Source organism: Scyliorhinus canicula, chromosome 25, assembly GCF_902713615.1.
Source record: "Scyliorhinus canicula chromosome 25, sScyCan1.1, whole genome shotgun sequence".
Classification (NCBI taxonomy): Eukaryota; Metazoa; Chordata; class Chondrichthyes; order Carcharhiniformes; family Scyliorhinidae; genus Scyliorhinus; species Scyliorhinus canicula.
In genome coordinates, this window is record NC_052170.1 from 16,007,095 (window position 1) to 16,025,518 (window position 18,424).

The following is an 18,424-nucleotide window of genomic DNA, read 5'->3' on the forward strand; positions in this document are numbered from 1 at the left end:
ATTTTTATCTTCGGTAACACTCCTGTGCCATCAAACGTCTATTTGAAACTTGAATTGGACTTGGACTGGACAAGATTACGGGAAGGTGGAACATCCCAGTTCGAAACATTTTGCTCGAGTAAGGGAGGGGAAACTCTGTGGGCGGGATTCTCTGTCGGCGGGATCCCCCGCTTCGCAGGCAGCGCACTCACATCCCCGGGTTTCCCGACGGCGCGCCGGCGCTCACAATGGGAAACCTCATTGGCCGGCTGCAAGGGACGTAGGATCCCGCCAACTATTTCTGGTGCGAGTGTCAGTAACCAGAGGAAACAGATTTGAGATCATTGCCGAAAGATGAGTTTTTTTTATATGCTGCGAATTATTGCGATCTGGAAAGCACAGACAGAAAGGTTGCTGGAAGCAGATCAAATTGTAACTTTTAAAAAAGGGTCTTTGGCATCTATTTGGAAAGGGGGAAACAAAATTGCACATCAAGGAGACGAACTGGGGAGTGGGACAATTTGGGCAGCACTTGCAAAGTGCAGGCGGTTGTGGCAAAGCAAACTCCTTTCACTTCTCCTTCCTCTCTTTAATCTGAAGTCTAGATTGCCCTGCGCATTGATCAGTCAAGTGGAAGACAGGATGTTAAGGGTGGAGTTCGATGCAGGGAAATGCCAAGTCTTTGTACCCGAGAAGATCAGTTAGATTGTGTTCTAAGTGGTGTGGGGCTAGAAGCCGGTGGATGGGCAGGAGGACCTCACGAGAGAAACCTTGTGAACAGGCAGGGGGAAGAAAAGAAAACAGGCAGGGGGAAGAAAAGAAAACACCTGTAAAGCCAGTGGAGTTGGTCCCGATCTCAATACAGCCGGAATGTAAAGAGGTAAGGAATTCACCCACCCAGGGCTCTGGTTAGATACAATCTCGAAGGCCGCGCACCCTCCTGGGCACTGCACCTTGTGGTGAATGTGATTCACACTATATATAGTTGCCAATATCACTCCATGTATATATGTTCACTATCCACCATTGTAAGTGCAGTTGCACTATCCCACCACCAGTGGGAGTCGCTCTGGGAGTACGCGAGAGTTTGTACTGGGCTCCTCCCTTGGCTCCGCCCAGGACTCCTCCCCCTGGGACCGATGTATAAAGATCAGTGCCTTAGAGCCAGCCTGCAGTTCATCTGAAGTTCAATGACGAATAGGCTGGCTCTGTTGTAAGTGTATTAAAGCCTCTGTTCAGATCCAACTACACGTGTTCGCTGAATTGATGGTTCCATCACACCTCAAGAAGGACGGGGTACAGCGAAGATTCACGAGGACGGCACTGAACCTAAAAGGGTAAGATTCTGAGGATCTAAGTTGCACAGACTAGACATGGACCCCCTTGAATATGGAAGATTGATGAGGGCATGGCGATGTAATGGCGAAGTGGCTAGTAACCCAGAGGCCCCAGGCTGTTGCGCTGGGGACGTGGGTTCAAATCCCACCACGGCAGCTGGTGGAATTTAAATTCAATTAATAATCTGGAATATCAGGGCAGTCTCAGAAATGGTGACCATAAAGCCATTATCAATTGTTGTATAGAATCCACCTGGTTCTCTAATTCCCCTTCGTGGAGGGAAGTCTGCCGTCCTTTACCAGGTCTGGCCGACTTGTGTCTCCAGAGCCACTCTATGCCCTCTGAAATGGCTCGAGCAAGCCGTTCGATTCAAGGGAAATTAGGGATGGGCAACAAATGCTGGCCTTGCTGAGACAGCCCATTGGCCGCGTCCAATCCCGCCGATGTCTACAGGGTTTTGTATACCCCGCAACCTCGCCGCCGTGTTATGCGCCACGGTGGGGGGGGGTCACCATCGGTGGGACTGGAAGGGGCGGCACGATAGCACCGCGGTTAGCCAGGGACTCGGGTTCAATTCCAACCTCGGGGGACTGTGTATGTGGAGTTTTCAAGTTCTCCCCCTCCCCCCCCCCACCGTGTCTGCGTGGGATTCCTCCGGGTGCTCCGGTTTCCTCCCACAATCCAAAGGTGTGCAGGTTAGGTGGAGTTGACAGGCTGAAGTAATGAGTGTGGTGGTATGATTTGCATAGCTGTCTGCCATTGGTGCAGAACACTGGCTTACCATTGGCCCTGGTCGGTCATGTGCCTCTCGACCAATCGGTTGAGACCAGTCATGTGACGGCTCCCCGATTGGTCGAGAGGCTTAGTTAACCCCGCCTCCAGAGCGATGTATAAATACCCAGAATGCCCGGCGGTCGTCCATTTACTGTAGTCGACCGCAGGGCTAACTTCTAGCTTATTAAAGCCTAACGTTTGTACAGCAACTCGTCTCGCGTTCGATTGATGGCTCATCAATGATATCAGGGAACACTCACAAAAAAGAGGAAGTGAGTATATCAAGGCTGAAGAACCAAGCAGCCGAGATGGAGTTAAGATTTGATTGAACTGAATAGCGGACAGGCTCGAGGGGTTAAATGGCCCCCTCCTGTTCAAATTATTCTCCATAGTTCATTTATAGCATAGCAACCGGGCCTCTGACAGGAGTCACAGCCCATGTCTAGTGGGGATAACTCCCGTCGCCCAATAGCCATCTGTGGTCTCCCCAGAAATAAACGGTAGCACAGTGGTTAGCACTGTTGCTTCACAGACCCAGGGTCCTGGTTTGGGTCACTGTCTGTGCGGAGTCTGCACCTTCTCCCCGTGTCTGCGTGGGTTTCCTCCGGGTGCTCCGGTTTCCCCCCACCGTCCAAAGAAGTGCAGGTTAGATGGATTAGCCATGATTAATTGCCCCTTAGTGGAGTTACTGGGTTGCGGGGATAGGGTGGAGGTGTGGGCTTGAGTAGGGTGCTCTTTCCAAGAGCCGGTGCAGACTCGATGAGCCGAATGGCCTCCTTCTGCACTGTAAATTCTATGAACTATGATCCGTGTTACCTTGCATCCTTGAAACCTACTAATCTCTTTTCCTGCTGCTCTCTGCCCAAGCTAAAGGAAATGTAAGTGTCCCTTGTGGACTTGGTGACTTCCTTGACAGATCGGTGAGTTGCAAACCGGGATGCATTGATGATGTCATCTTCTGTAGCCAGAAAGAAATCCACGGCTTTAGAGCTCAGGGCCTCAATGTCTTTGACAGCCATGGGCTGTGCTGACACTGCCCTGACATAGTGCTCAGGAGTGGTGACATCATCCCCTGACAGTCACCTGGTGAAGAGATGGTGCCTCCACCACGAGGTTCATATAGGACAAGGGCTTGCTGGTCCAGCCTCTTGCGTGGTGACCGCCTCCTCCTTCTCTTCCTCTTCCCTCCTCTCCTGCTGTCTCCTGCCTTGGTGTCTCCACCCCCTCCAGTCCCAACTACAACCAGCACCATTCCACCCTTGAGAGCAGCTGATCCAGTTTGAACCACAGTCAGGCCAGTACCAACTAAATCTAACTCTCAGGAACCTGACATTCCATGGGAAAGCTGATCGCAATATTGGCCGGCAAATGACGAGGTCGTAAGGGAGAGAGGAACAGGAGCAGGCCATTCAGCCCGTCGAGCCTGCTCCGCCACTCAATATAGTAGCACAAGTGGATAGCACTATGGCTTCACAGCGCCAGGGTCCCAGGTTCGATTCCCCGCTGGGACACTGTCTGTGCGGAGTCTGCACGTTCTCCCCGTGTGTGCGTGGGTTTCCTCCAGGTGCTCCGGTTTCCTCCCACAGTCCAAAGACATGTAGGTTAGGTGGATTGGCCATGATAAATTGCCCTTAGTATCCAAAAAGATTAGGAGGGGTCATTGGGTTACGGGGATAGGGCAGAAGTGACCCCTTAAGCGGGTCGGTGCAGACTCGATGGGCCGAATGGCCTCCTTCTGCACTGTATGTTCTATCTTCTATGATCGTGGCTGATCAAACACTTCAATGCCTTTTACCCATACTATCCCCGTAACGTTATTGTTAATCAGAAATCTATCAATCTCCAACATACTCAATGACTGAGCTTCCATGGCCTCTGGGGTAGAGAATTCCAAAGGTTCACAACTCTTTGCGTGAAGAAATTTCTCCTATTCTTTGTCCGAAGTGGCTTCCCATTTTTTTGAAATTGTGGTCCTTGGTTCTAGACAGCACCCCACCCCCCCCCCCCCTCCCCCCTCAACCAAGGGAAACATCTTATCTGCATCTACATTGTCTATTCCTTCCAGCACTTTGTCGGTTCCAATGAGGTCACCTCCCATTCTTCAGGAATACAAGCCCAGTTTGTCCCAATCGCTCTTTGTAAGACTGCCTCAGCATTCCCAAGACAAGTCTGGTGAAGAAGTATGTATTCAAGTCATTCTTCCGGCTGGTGGAGCATCACGTGATCCGCCACTCCTCACGCCCACTTTCCTGCCCTTTCCTCGCAACCCCTGATTCCCTGACTGATCCAGAGCCTCTCTCAGCTTTAAATATACCCAAGGACTCTGCCCCCACAGCTCTCTGTGACAAGGGGTTGCAAAGACTCTCAACCGTCTGAGAGAAGAAATTCCTCCTCATCTCGGTCTTAAATTGACATCCCCTTTTTTGTGAGACTGTGCCCTCTGGTCCTCGACACTCCCGCGGGGGGGGGGGGGGGGGGGGGGGGGGGGACAGCCTCTCATTTACCCTGTCAGCCCTCTTAAGAATCCTCTACGTTTCATTCTCAAGAATGAGATCATCCCTCAATCTTCGAAATTCCAATGGGTAGAGTCCCAACCTGTTTAACCTTTGCTCACAAGGCAATCCCTCCATCCCGGGGATCGACCTTCCCTGAACCGCCTTCAATTAAATAAATAAGGGACCCAAAACCGTTCACCGTCCTCCAGCTGTGGTCTCACCAGAACCTTGCCCAGCTGCAGCAAAACTTTCCCACTCTGATACTGCAACCGCCTTGAAATAAGGGCCAACATTCTGTTAGCCTTCCTGATGACCTGCTGTACCCTTGTGCTAGCTTTTTGTGTTTCAGGCACAAATCCCACCCCCCCCCCCACTCCCCCTACCCCCTCACCCCCCTACCCCCTCACCCCCCCCTACCCCCTCACCCCCCTACCCCCTCACCCCCCCTACCCCCTCACCCCCCACCCACCCCCACCGCAAGTCCCTTTGTGTTACAGCTTTCTGCAGTTTTTCCCCATTTAAATAATACTCTTGAAAAAATTGAAAATGGCTTATTGTCACGAGTAGGCCTCAATGACGTTACTGTGAAAAGCCCCTAGTCGCCGCATTCCGGCGCCTGTCCGGGGAGGCTGGTACGGGAATCGAACCGCGCTGCTGGACTGCTTGGTCTGCTTTAAAAGCCAGCGATTTAGCCAAGTGAGCTAAACCAGCCCCACTTTTGTTCCTCCTTCCAAAATGAGCATCTTCATATTTCCCCACTTTATACTCCATTTGCCAACTTTTTGCTCACTTACTTAACCTGTCGATATCTCTTTGCAAACTGTTTGTATCCCTCTCGTCACTTACCTTTCCATCTATTTTTGTGTCAACTGCAAATTTGGCTACAGTACATTCGCTCCCAGGGCCAAAGGGCCTCTGCCGGCCGCCGCCAGTTGGCGCATGCGCGGGAGCGCCAGCCCCCCCTGGTGTCATCCCAGCGCATGCGCAGGGGAGGTTCTTCTCCGCACCGGCCATGGCAGAGGTTGACAGCGGCCGGTGCGGAGGGAAAGAGTTCCCCCACCGGAAAGGCCCGCCCGCGGATCGGTGGGCCCCATCGCGGGCCAGGCTACCATGGGGGCACCCCCCGGGGCCAGATCCCCCCGCGCACCGCACCCCCCCCCCCCTCCCCCCCGAGGACTCTGCAGGCCGCCCGTGGAGCCAGGTCCCGCTGGTAAGGACCTGTTCTGATTTACGCCGGTGGGACCCGCCGAAAATGGGCGGCCACTCGGCCCATCGTGAGCCGGAGAATCGCCGGCGATGGCGCGATTCCCGCACCCACCAAAGCCTAGGCGCCGGCGAATTCGGCAGCCGGCGGGGGTGGGATTCATGCCGCCTCCCCGGCGATTGTCCGACACGGCAGGGGGTCGGAGAATCCCGCCCATGATATTTAAGAACCACTATCAATCTTGAATCTATTGTTTCCCATAAATGAGCAGAATTGTGCATGACCCTGAATGATGTCGACAAGGTCGATATGGAATTGATGTTCACTCTTATGGGATCCAAGAAAAAAGTATTTTTATTGAATTCTTCATTTCAACAAATAACACAACAACGCCACAGGAATGGCGCAAATCAGGACAAAAGTCTCAACATGCATGGATACAGAAGGGGACAGGGGAATAGCTGGCTCAATACAATCATTAGACTCAACGTGATACCTCTATAAGCACTGTGGTGATATGCCTGGAACCAATATTGTAGATGGCTGACGGTGTGACCTCCAACCAGCAGGTGGCAGTACTGACCCACCATGGGGGTCTCAAGACAGTGGTCACGTGGGAAGCACAATAGCACAAGTGGATAACACTGTGGCTTCACAGCGCCTGGTCCCAGGTTCGATTGGCTGGGTCACTGTCTGCGCGGAGTCTGCACGTTCTCCCCGTGTCTGCGTGGGTTTTCTCCCACAAGTCCTGAAAGACGTGCTTGTTAGGTGGATTGGCCATGATAAATTGCCCTTAGTGTCCAAAAAAGGTTAGGAGGGGTTACGGGGATAGGGTGGAAGTGAGGGCTTAAGTGGGTCGGTGCAGACTCGATGGGCCGATTGGCCTCCTTCTGCATTGTATGTTCTATGTGATGAGGCACTCAGATAAACGTGAGGGCCTATGATATTGAAGAGATGGATATAAGACGTACAAGGGGACAGACATGCACTTGGGGAGGTTCCAAAGGAGTACACAGAAACTCCAGGATAACTTGCTCTGTGACAGATCATTACCTTACCACGTGTGATTTAATAAAGATGCTGGCTTGGACAAGTCACAAGTCGTTTGGTAGATTCCTTGCCGGGCATTGAACACTGGACACGGCAAGCACCACCAGAGAACAAGGCAGAGAAGGGTAAGGCCTTGAAAACATGGAAAAGCGGTGCGCAACTTCCCACACAGCGACATCGCGCAACAAACTCGGGAATTCTGGATAAAACGTCCGTGCCATGTGAAAAATGAAAAACGCTTATTGTCACGAGTAGGCTTCAATGAAGTTGCTGTGAAAAGCCCCTAGTCGCCACATTCCGGCGCCTGTTCGGGGAGGCTGGTGCGGGAATCGAACCGTGCTGCTGGCCTGCCTTGGTCTGCTTTAAAAGCCAGCTATTTAGCCCAGTGTGCTAAACCAGCCCCTCGGGGCATGCCACAGCACATATCTCCCTCAGCTCCTGCAACACCTGAGGCACCAATGATACAATTCAGCCAGGGGCTGGTCTAGCTCACTCGGCTAAATCGCTGGCTTTTCAAGCAGGCCAGCAACACAGTTCGATTCCTGTACCAGCCTCCCTGAACAGGCGCCAGAATGTGGCGACTAGGGGCTTTTCACAGCAACTTCATTGAAGCCTACTCGTGACAATAAGCGATTTTCATTTTCAATACCCTCCCCTCCTGGCCATCTGTACCCCTGCAGGAGCCAATCATGGATTCTTGACGCCACCCATAACAAAAACGGAATACAAAAAAAATGCAAAAACCCCCAGTTCCAAAAGACGCAACATAACTGGAACCTCAGGCAGAGTACAGAACGATCACCATTTTACATATTAATGCACAGAGGGCCAACAGCTATAGGTTTGGATTATGGTCAATGATGTCAATGACTCCCAAAAAAACTGTTGCTGCCCTCTGCTGGCGGTAACTGAGGAAACAAGACAAATTAGTTCTTACGTTCTAATCCCGGTGAGGGGCTACAACAACACAGAGGGAAATGGCTCCACATGACACGATATTTTCTACCCCTCACGACGAGCACCGGGAACAGGATAACATCAGTACCAGTGGTCGGGGCCTCCAACCGACCCCGCCTACCTCGAAGACAATGTGCTGCGTCAAACCCCGATGCACCCAGCCTCCAAATCAAGATTGCGGAAGCCTGGCAGCCAATTTTCAAACTCAGTCAGGAACCCACCTCCCATTCCTCGCGAGAGACCGGGCTCACAAACAACCCGCAACACCCCCCCTCGTCCAACCCCCCACCCGTTTCCCCCCCCCCCCCCCCCCCCGCCCCCCCACACATCCAGTCCCAACACCCGAAGTCAGTAAGTGCGGACATGCAGCAGGATCTTCAAGAACTGAAAGCGGGCCACCACCAGGGAAATTGCTCTCTCGAGTACCTGGATTCTCCCCTCCGCTTCCACTACTCCCTCAAGGATATTCTGCAGTTCATCAAAGTGAGCACCGGAAACCTACACCTCGGAGCCAAGATCAGCGTCCGACACATCGTTCGCAACGGCAGCCGTCACCCCGATGTTGACAGCACCGCTCGTCATGATATGCAGACACACGCATAATGATATACAGACAAGCAGCTAATGGACACAGAGAACAGGACGTGACCAATAAGCAGGCAGGACACTCGGGGTGGGATCTGACTATAAAAGGCACGAGGCGCTCACACCCCGCCTCTTTCCACTGATCAACATCGAGAGAGTCAGTCAAGGGTGTTGTTACAATCTCACACCTCCACCACGTGGCTAAGAGCTGCTTCAGTCAGAGTAACCACACTTAAGTTAGCAGAGAGTCGAACTCACGGAGAACTGTGCTAACTGTGCTATTAGTTCAATAAACCCGATTGAACTAACTTCAAGGTCTGGAGCATTTTTCTGATCGAAGCTGCATCCAGTTGCAGCCAGTGTTAGACCAGTGTACCCAACACTCACCAGCGAACCCGCCACTAGGGTGGACCCCCATCCCAGCCACTGACAGCTGCCTCAACAAACAAGAATTCTTTTGGACTTAACTCGGCTCCCCGTCCCCAAACTCTGACCAACATCATCTCGGGACACAGCGCACGGCATATATTCCCCAAAAAAGAAATTTATGAAATGTGCATTGGGATAAAATAAAGGATCAAAAGATGAGTAGAGCCGGAGCTCGCGAAACTGCAGCCGACCCTGAGCTTACATTACACGACCCCCGGGGGCACTGTTTTACAATTAGAATCACCTTTTTAGGGCAGAAATGAGGACAAATCTCTGAACATTTCCAAGGCTGAGATGGATATGTTTTTTATTCAATAGGGTAATTAAGGTTTCTGGAAATAAGGCAGGAAAGTGGACTTACCGAGTGTTAGATCAGCCATGATCTTATTAAATAGCAGCTCAGGCGCGAAGGGCTGAATGGCCTCCTCCTGTTCCCATTTCTAATGGCCTTAATTATTTTCTCTCAGAGAGCTGTGAGACTTTGGAGCTCTCTGCCTCAGAAGACAGTAGAAGCAGGATCATTTAACATTTTGAAGGCGGAGGTAAAGTGGTTAGCGTTGCCGACTCACAGCGCTAGAGACCCTGGTTCGATTCTGTCCTCGGGTCACTGTCTGTGTGGAGTCTGCACGTCCTCCCCGTGTCTGCGTGGGTTCCCTCCGGGTGCTCCGGTTTCCTCCCACAGTCCAAAGATGTGCAGGTTGGGTGGATTGGCCGTGATAAATTGCCCCTTATTGCCCAGGGATGTGCTGGTTTACCTCACTGGGCTAAATCGCTGGCTTTTAAAGCTGACCAAGCAGGCCAGCAGCACGGTTCGATTCCCGTACCAGCCTCCCCGGACAGGCGCCGGAATGTGGCGACTAGGAGCTTTTCACAGTAACTTCATTGAAGCCTACTCATGACAATAAGCGATTTTCCTTTCATTTCATTCATTTCATTTCAGGTTAGGTGGGGTTGCGGGGATGGGGTGGAGGCGTGGGCTTCGGTAGGGTGCTCTTCCGAAGGGCCGATGCTGACTCGATGGGCCGAATGGCCTCCTTCCACAATGTCGGGATTCTGTTATTCTTGTTGGACATCGGAACCAAAGGTTATCAGGAGTAGATGGGGAATGAGGAAGTCAACTCAAACAAATGAGCTACGATCTTATCGACTGGCAGAACAGTTGGTGCAGGGCCCGAATGGCCTGGGGTGGGTTGCGGGGGGGGGGGGAGGGGGGGGGGGGCGCGGGGGGGGGGGGGGGGTGCATGGGTCCCACCGTGGCAGCTGGTGAAATTTAATTTCAATGAATAAAATTTGGCCATGTCTTGTAAAAACCCCCGATGTTGATTTGTTGACTTCCACAACAGCAAAACCGGCGCTGCCCCTGGACCGATTCTGCGACCCTTGAGGGGCTGGCACCGTGCGCCACGTGGAACGCAATCGATTCCAATGAGAACCGGAGCTGGATTCGGCAGATTCGTGATGGACACTTAGGCGGCCGACAAGCTGCAGCTGCACGTACACACTGCGCTCCCCACACACACCCAGCTAACAGGATGGCACTGGCTGCGCTGGAGCGTACCCATACTGTTGATGGGTCGGCTGGGGCCACCCTGAGAGGGCGGGCGTGGGGCAACCTGGGGGTGCACCCATGTGACCCATGGTTCAAAGCTCACAGTGGGCAGTCAGCAGCGTGCGCCGCTGGATGGCTGCCTTGCCGGCTGTAGCAGCGTGCGCAGCCGGCTGTGGCAATGGTGTTCCGTGCCTGTCCACCCTGACCCCAGAGCCCACCTCCTGGTCACCCCCCACTACTCCCCCCCGGAAGCTCTCCCCCCCCCCCCCCCCCCCCCCCCCCCCGGCCAGCGGCACAACTGAGCTCACTATGGTGATGTTGGACACTTTCCCCTCTCTCTCACTCAGCAGCCACTACCCCGGTTTCACGATTTTTAAAAGCACCAAGTGAAACTCACCGTCGGGAATTCAGCCAATTGGAGGCGGAGAATCGCGGAGGTCCGGGAGAAGATCGGGTCGGGCACGCTAATGATACGCTAAAGGCGTTTACTGCATGTGCGATCCTGAATGCATTGATGTCACTGTCGAGGCGACAGAGTATTGCGATTTGGCGTGAAATCGGCGGACGTGCGATTTTGCCGCGGAACAGATTCTCCTCCCAATCGCGTTTCCCACTTCCGGCGTCGGCCGACGGAGAATCCCCCCCCCCCACTTTCTGGTTCACTAACATCCTTCAGGGAAGGAAATCTGCCATCCTTACCCGACCTGGCCTACACGTGACTCCAGACCCCGCAGAAATGCGGTTGACTTGCAAATACCCTCCGAAATGGACCAGCGGTTCAAGGGCAAATAGGGAGGGGCAACAAATACTGACCCTCTCGGCAACTCCCACATCCCGTGAGAAGAAAAAAAAGTTCAGCAAAAAAAATAAAAAAAATCTAAAGTCAAGCAATAAGCCAAAGAGTTAAGTTTGTGCGGAGGACGAAGCCGGAAAAGGATGTGTTTCACTGCTGGAAAGATACGAGTCAGAGCGAATCACTTCTGCTTTTTGCTATTCAATGCAGATTTATCGAGACACTGAAGCTGTTTGTTTGGAAGAAGAAAAAAAAAATCCAGATTTTAAGAATTGCTCATTTTGAAACTGACTTCAAAGTTGTTCGCCTGGAAGTACAGATGTTATAATATAATTTGTGAATGTTATGGTCAAGAACGGGCTGCGTGCTACCTGAATGCAAGAGAAACAACCCAGGGCAAGCACGCCCAGAAAGGGAGGGGGGGGTGCTCACTGAATAAAATGTTTGCTAGAAGGTTAGAATCAAAGCTGGCCGCGGTTGCTTTTATTATTGCAATCTGCGCCCCTTTTATCAAATATTCGTCCACTTTAATTCACCTCACTCGAATTGTGTGAAGAAAGCATCGACGTTACCCCTTTCCATGAATAAAATTACGTCACTCTTCACTTCTCCTTACCTTCTCTGAATTGTACCAGTTCCTGACCACACCACTCGTATGATTGTGCCTCTGCTGCGTCGATGTCCTCATTGCCCTCAATGCGATGCATGGATAGAGTCGGACGGGATCCTCCACATTTCTTTTCCCCCAGCAAGTTGCACTGAGAAGGAATCTCTTCCCAGAAGATGTTTGGTGACGGTGGCTGAAACCTGCTCCCCCCTCCAGCAGCCCAGTCCATCGGCAAATCCGTAAGTTGTTTTTGGCCAATTGATTCTTCCTTCCCCTCTCCACGCACTAGAACCGCGACGACAGTGCTATGTTTTAACAGACACGTGTTTGAACTGTTAGCCCGGCAGATCAGAGAAGAGTACCTTTAGCTGGGGCCTAAAATATTCCATCTCCTTACTTGATTAAATGCTAAAAGTGCACTGGGAGAACGGGGAGGTTGGTGCTGGCAGGGTGGAGGTGCGCTGGGTAGCAGTGTGTGTTGTGAGGAGAATGCAGAGAGGCCGCAGGCTGGCTGAGTGGGAAAGTACTTGGCAAACGCAAATGTAATGTGGGTAAACGTGAGGTTATCCACTTCAGTGGCAAAAACAGGAAGGCAGATTATTATCTGGATGGTGAAAGTTTAAGAAAAGGGGGAGCGCAATGAGACCTGGGTGTCACAGTGGAACAGTCGCTGAAGGTTGGGATGCAGGTACAGCAGGCGGTGAGGAAAGCTAATGGCATGCCGGCCTTCATAGCCAGAGGATTTGAGTAGAGGAGTAGGGATGTCTTGCTGCAGTTATACAGAGCTTTGGTGAGGCCACACCTTGAGTGTGTTTGAGTGCAAAGATGTGCAGGTTAGGTGGATTGGCCATGATAAATTGCCCTTAGTGTCCAAGATTGCCCTTAGTGTTGGGTGGGGTTACTGGGTTATGGGGGTAGGGTGGAGGTGTTGACCTTGGGTAGGGTGCTCTTTCAGAGCCGGTGCAGACTCGATGGGCCGAATGGCCTCCTTCTGCACTGTAAATTCTATGATTCTATGAGTGTTGTTTGGTCTCCTAGTTTCAGGAAGGATATTCTTGCTATTGAGGGTGCCCAACGAAGGTTCACCAGATTAATTCCCGGGATGGCAGGACTGACACATGAAGAAAGACTGGATCGCCTGGGCTTATACTGTTTAGGAGAATGAAAGGGAATCTCATAGAAACGTAAAATTAAGATGGGGCGGGACAGTCCAGATGCGGGAAGAATGTTCTCGATGTTGGGGACGTCTAGAACTGGGGGGGGGGGTCGCTGCCTAAGAATAAGGGGTAAGCCATTCGGGACTGAGATGAGGAAGTACCTCTTCTCTCAGAGAGTTGTGAACTTGCGGAATTCTCCACCGCAGAAAGCTGTTGGGGCTGGTCCGTTGGATATATTCCAGAGGGAGCTGGAAGCGGCCCTTGTGGCTAAACGGATCAAGGGGTACGGAGAGAAAACAGGAGTGGGTCACTGAAATTGCATGATAGGCCATGATCATATTGAATGATGGTGTAAGTTCAAAGGGCCGAATGGCCTACTCCTGACCTATTTTCTATGAAAATGAGTAGCGACTGGTATATTTCTTTGCATATTTGATTTTAAATGCGACTTAAAGAAACCAAGCGCTGGATTCTCCGGTACCTGGTCGGCGGGCCGCACAGGCGCCAAAGAGTGGCGTGAACCAGTCTGGTGTCGGGTCGCCCGGAAGGTGCGATTTGCCGCATGCGCTGGAGCGCCAGCGTGTTCCCAGAACCGCTGCCGTGATTCCTGTGCATGCGCAGGGGGGAGGGGGGTTTCTTCTCCCGCCTGCCATGGCTTTACACAGGCCGGCACGGAGGGAAAGACTGCCTCCACTGCACAGGCCCGCCCGCAGATCGGTGGGCCTCGATCGCGGGCCAGACCACCGTGGGGGCCCCCCGGGGCCGGATCCCCTGCACCTCTCCCCCCCCCCCCCCCCCCCACCCCCGAGTCTCCGCAGGCCGCCCTCAGAGCCACGTCCTGCCGGTACAGGCCTTGTCTAATCCACGCTGGCGGGACTGGCTGAAAACGGGCGGCCGCTCGGCCCATCGGTGACCGGAGAATCGCCGGGGTGGGGAGGCACTGCCAATTGACCCCAACCGGCGTGGCGCGATTCCAGCCCCCGCCAAAAAACCGGCGCCGGAGAATTCGGGAGCTGGTGTCGGAGCGGCGGGGCGGGATTCACCGGGGGGGGGGGGGGGGGGGGGGGGGGGATTTGCATTTATATGGCACCGGTTGTAACATCGGGACATTGTAAAGGATTTTACAGCTGGTTAAGTATATTTGGATACAGTCATGCAGTAGGGAACCAATTTTCATCCAGTAAATTTGGGCAAACAATGTTCTAATCTGTGTCAGGGATTGTTTAAGAGGAAAATTGACCAGGATACTATTGAAAACTCCCCTGTTCCTCTTTCAAATATTGCCCTGGTATTTCCCATGCCCACCAGAGAGTATAGATAGGGCCTCAGTTTAGTATTTCATCTGAAAGGCTGTACCCCCATCAGCACTTCCTCCTCAACCCGAGCGCCCAACCTCGAGTATTTGGTCAGATCTGCAGAAGGAGGCTGGAAACCACAATCTTTCACAGATCTCCCGAGCTGAGCTGGCTAACTAGCTAATGCGACCAATTCACCTCAGAGTTGCAGAAGGGACTGCGCTGACAGTTCTGAAATTAATTCTTCTCAATTGCCAACAGGTTTCTGGTGCAAAGAACACACGAAAGATGAAGAGAGGACATTGTCTTGCGCTTCATGGTGAGTTTGGCATGATTACCTATGTATGTACAAGTTAATGCATACTATAATGCGTGACCATTTTTATAACCGTTTTTACACGTTTATCTATGTAAGGAGAGACACTAACGTTGTCCTTTAGTGCTGTAGCCTTTCTTGAGTTTAAATTGTACTCCCTACACATGTAATTGTTTTTCTTTATTCTATGCGTGCGGCATGGTAGCACAGTGGTTAGCACTGTTGCTTCACAGCGCCAGGGACCCGGGTTCGATTCCCGGTTTGGGTCACTGCCTGCGCGGAGTCTGCACGTTCTCCCTGAGTCTGGGTGGGCTTCCTCCGGGTGCTCCGGTTTCCTCCCACAAGTCCCGAAAGAGGTGCTTGTTGGGTGAATTGGACATTCTGAATTCTCCCTCCGTGTACCCGAACAGGCGCCGGAGTGTGGCGACTAGGGGCTTTTCGCAGTAACTTCATTGCAGTGTTAATGTAAGCCTACTTACCTTAATAAATAAAGATTATTATTTATTGCCCATCCCTAATTGTCTTTAACTGAGAAGGTATCTTCTTAAACATTCGCAGTCCTCCTGGTGTTGATAAAGACGCAGTGGTGTGAGGGGGCGGAGGGGGGGGGGGGGGGGGGAGTTCCTGAATTTTGACCCAGTGACAGTGAAGGAACGGCGGGCGATAAGTTTCCAAGTCAGGACGGTGTGGAGCAGGTAGGGGAACTTGCCCGTGGCGGTGTTTCCAAGCGTCCGCTGCCCAGGTCCTTCGAGGTGGTGGAGGTCACAGGTTTGGAAGGTGCTGTCGAAGGAGATTTGGGGCTAGTTTCTGCCTTTCATCCTGCCGATGTCACACACTGTAGCCACAATATGATGGATCGGCATCTATTTCACTTTCTTACTTAATTTGTGGGACATGGGGCATCGCTGGCAAGGGCAACGTTTATTGCCCTCGAGAAGATGGCGTCGAGCAGCCTTCCTGAACCGCTGCGATCATTAGCCTGCCGTGCTGTCATTCTGAAATCTCCTATCAATGATTGAAATATTAGCTCCAATCTCTCAGGGTAACAAGGCTTGGCACAATGGGGGACACATAGGTCCTCACATCAACTCTTCAGTCAATGCTGCTCTGTAATTTGAAGACAGCAATCCTAGATGATAGAGACCATGTTGGCTAATTTGAGTGGAACGTCCAATTATAATTGACAGTAACTTACTGATTAAACCAAATTTCTCAAACCAGAGTAACTACTTGTAATATGAACATTGGTGTACATGGGCGATTAACCAATGTTATAAAATCCCTACAGCGCAGAAGGAGGCTGTTCGGCCCGTTGAGTCTGCACTAACCCTCTGAAAGAGCATTCTACCTAGGCCCACTACTCCCCCGCCCAATCCCCGTAACTCCAGCGCATTGATCATGGCCAATCCACCTAACCTGCGCATCTTTGGACTGTGGGAGGAAACCGGAGCACCCGGAGGAAACCCACGCAGACACGGGGGAGAACGGGCAAACTCCACCCAGGGCCGGAATTGAACCCGGGTCCCCTGGTGCTGTGAGGCGGCAGTGTTAACCACTGTGCCGCCATGAGACACGCGTCAACAGATCAACCAGCAACCACACAACATTCAGTTATTTACAGATCAACTGAGAGATGAGGAGGGGAGAGAGAGAGAGAGAAAAAGGTGGAGACATTCAGAGAGATCATTCCAGATCCAGACAGCTGTGGCCATCAATTGTGGGATGATTAAAATCGGGAATGAATTTGAGGCGAGAATTGAGGCGAGCTGATGCCTTGGTGGGATGTAGGGCTGGGGGGGGGTGGGAGGGGGGAAAGATTGGAGAGACAGGGAGGGACAAAGGCTTCGGAAGGATTTGAGAGCAAGGGTGGCGATTTCAACATCAAAGCAAAATATTGCGTTAATCGAAAATGGAAATAACAATTGTCGTGAGTGCTGAGCAGGTTGGAGTGATGACTTTTAGTCAGAACTGGAAAAGCCTGGCTTGGAGTGTGTGGGGCGGGGGTGTGGGGCGGGAGGGGGGGGGGGTGAGGTTGGTAAAGAACAAAACGGAAGGTCTATGATAGGGTTGAGGGCAGGTACGATTAAATGACACGCGGGGTTGAAATGTGAAGGAGCAAAAGGAAAACAAGAGGGGGTATTGCAGAATCAACACCCAAAGCTGCTCCCTCAAAGTCTGTGGTTATTGTTAATAAGATTCAAGCCAGTTGGTGAAGTCAATACAAGGACACAGAGCTCTGCTTTATAGAGAGAGTTGACTTTGTTCAGCCTCACAGCTCTCGACACACCCAGTGTCCCAGTTGTCCCCGAGGTATACCCTTTTACAACAAATTTAGAGTACCCAATTCGTTTTTTTTCCAATGAAGGGGCAATTTAGCGTGGCCAACCCACCTACCCTGCATGTTTTTGGGTTGTGGGGGGTGAGACCCACGCAGACACGGGAAGAATGTGCACAGACAGTGAACTGGGGCCCGAATCGAACATGGGTCCTTGGCGCCGTAAGGCAGCAGTACAAACCACTGCGCCACCATGTCGCCCGTTACACTCTTTTCAATCAAACAAGTATAAATAAACCAAAAATGACTGGGGGCTGGGGGAGCAGTTGAGAGCCAACCACATTGCTGTGGGTCTGGAGTCACATATAGGCCAGATCGGGTAAGGACGGCAGATTTCCTTCCTTAAAGGATATTAGATTTACGATAGTGACATTTAAGGGGCATCTTGACAAATAATTGAATAGGACGGGAATAGAGGGATACGGACCCAGGAAGTGTAGAAGATTTTGGTTTAGACGGGCAGCATGGTTGGCACAGGCTTGGAGGGCCGAAGGGCCTATTTCTGTGCTGTACTTTTCTTTGTTCTTTGTCCTTTGTAGTGTACCAGATGGGTTTTTACAAAAATTAACAATGGCTTCATGGTCATCATTAGACTTTTAGACCATAGAACATAGAACAGTACAGCACAGAACAGGCCCTTCGGCCCTCGATGTTGTGCTGAGCAATGATCACCCTACTCAAACCCACGTATCCACCCTATACCCAACAACCCCCCCCCCCCCCCCGCCCGCCCCCCAACCTTATTTTTAGGACACTACGGGCAATTTAGCATTGCCAATCCACCTAACCCGCACATCTTTGGACTGTGGGAGGAAACCGGAGCACCCGGAGGAAACCCACGCACACACGGGGAGGACGTGCAGACTCCGCACAGACAGTGACCCAGCCGGGAACTGATTCCTGATTTGTGTTTTTTCTTAAATTTAATACAAATTTCACCATCTGCCATAGGGGGATTTGAACCGTGGTCCCCAAAACATCACTTTGGGTCTCTGTCCACTGACAACGCCACTATACCGCCGCCTCCCCCATTCTGAAAGGTGGAAATGGCTGGGAAAGATGCGTTTGGTGATGACATCGCATTGGAAATAGGGGAAACAATGGAAGATGATCCAATGGATATGAGGCTGGTGGGACGGAGAGTGAGGATGGGGGCTCCCTGCCTTGACCCTGGTAAAAGGGAGGAAGGGGTGAGAGCAGGAAATGGAATGGACATGGTTGAGGTCATTGTTGTGGGGGGGGGGGGGGAAGTCCTCGGTATCAGAGACAAAGGGGAGAGGGAAACTGGGAGGATGGAGTCTTCACAGGAAGCGGGAGTGTGAGGGAGAGGGACAAAGTAGCTCTGAGAATCAGTGGCCTGTTGGCGAGGATTTGTTGACAGCTTATCTCCAGTCATGGAGAAGGGGCAGTCAAAGAAGGGACGGGGAGAGTCAGAGATTGACCACACAAAGGGAAGAGGGAAGGGTTGAAATTTGAAGTAACTTGATAAAATTTTCCAGGGCAAAGCAGCCCCGCTTGATTGCTACCTCTTACACAAACATTCATTCCCTCCACCACCGAC

General features: G+C 51.9%; 1 protein-coding gene across 1 annotated transcript in view; it reads left to right on the forward strand.

Moving 5' to 3' along the window:
- Positions 1-721: 721 nt before the first annotated feature.
- The window catches only part of LOC119957011 (adhesion G protein-coupled receptor E1-like), a 48,907-nt gene continuing 31,204 nt past the window's right edge, over positions 722-18,424 (forward strand). The window contains exons 1-2 of the mRNA XM_038784593.1: positions 722-859; positions 14,474-14,531. Of these exons, the coding sequence (XP_038640521.1) occupies positions 722-859; positions 14,474-14,531 (196 nt within the window). The remainder of the gene's footprint in view (positions 860-14,473; positions 14,532-18,424) is intronic.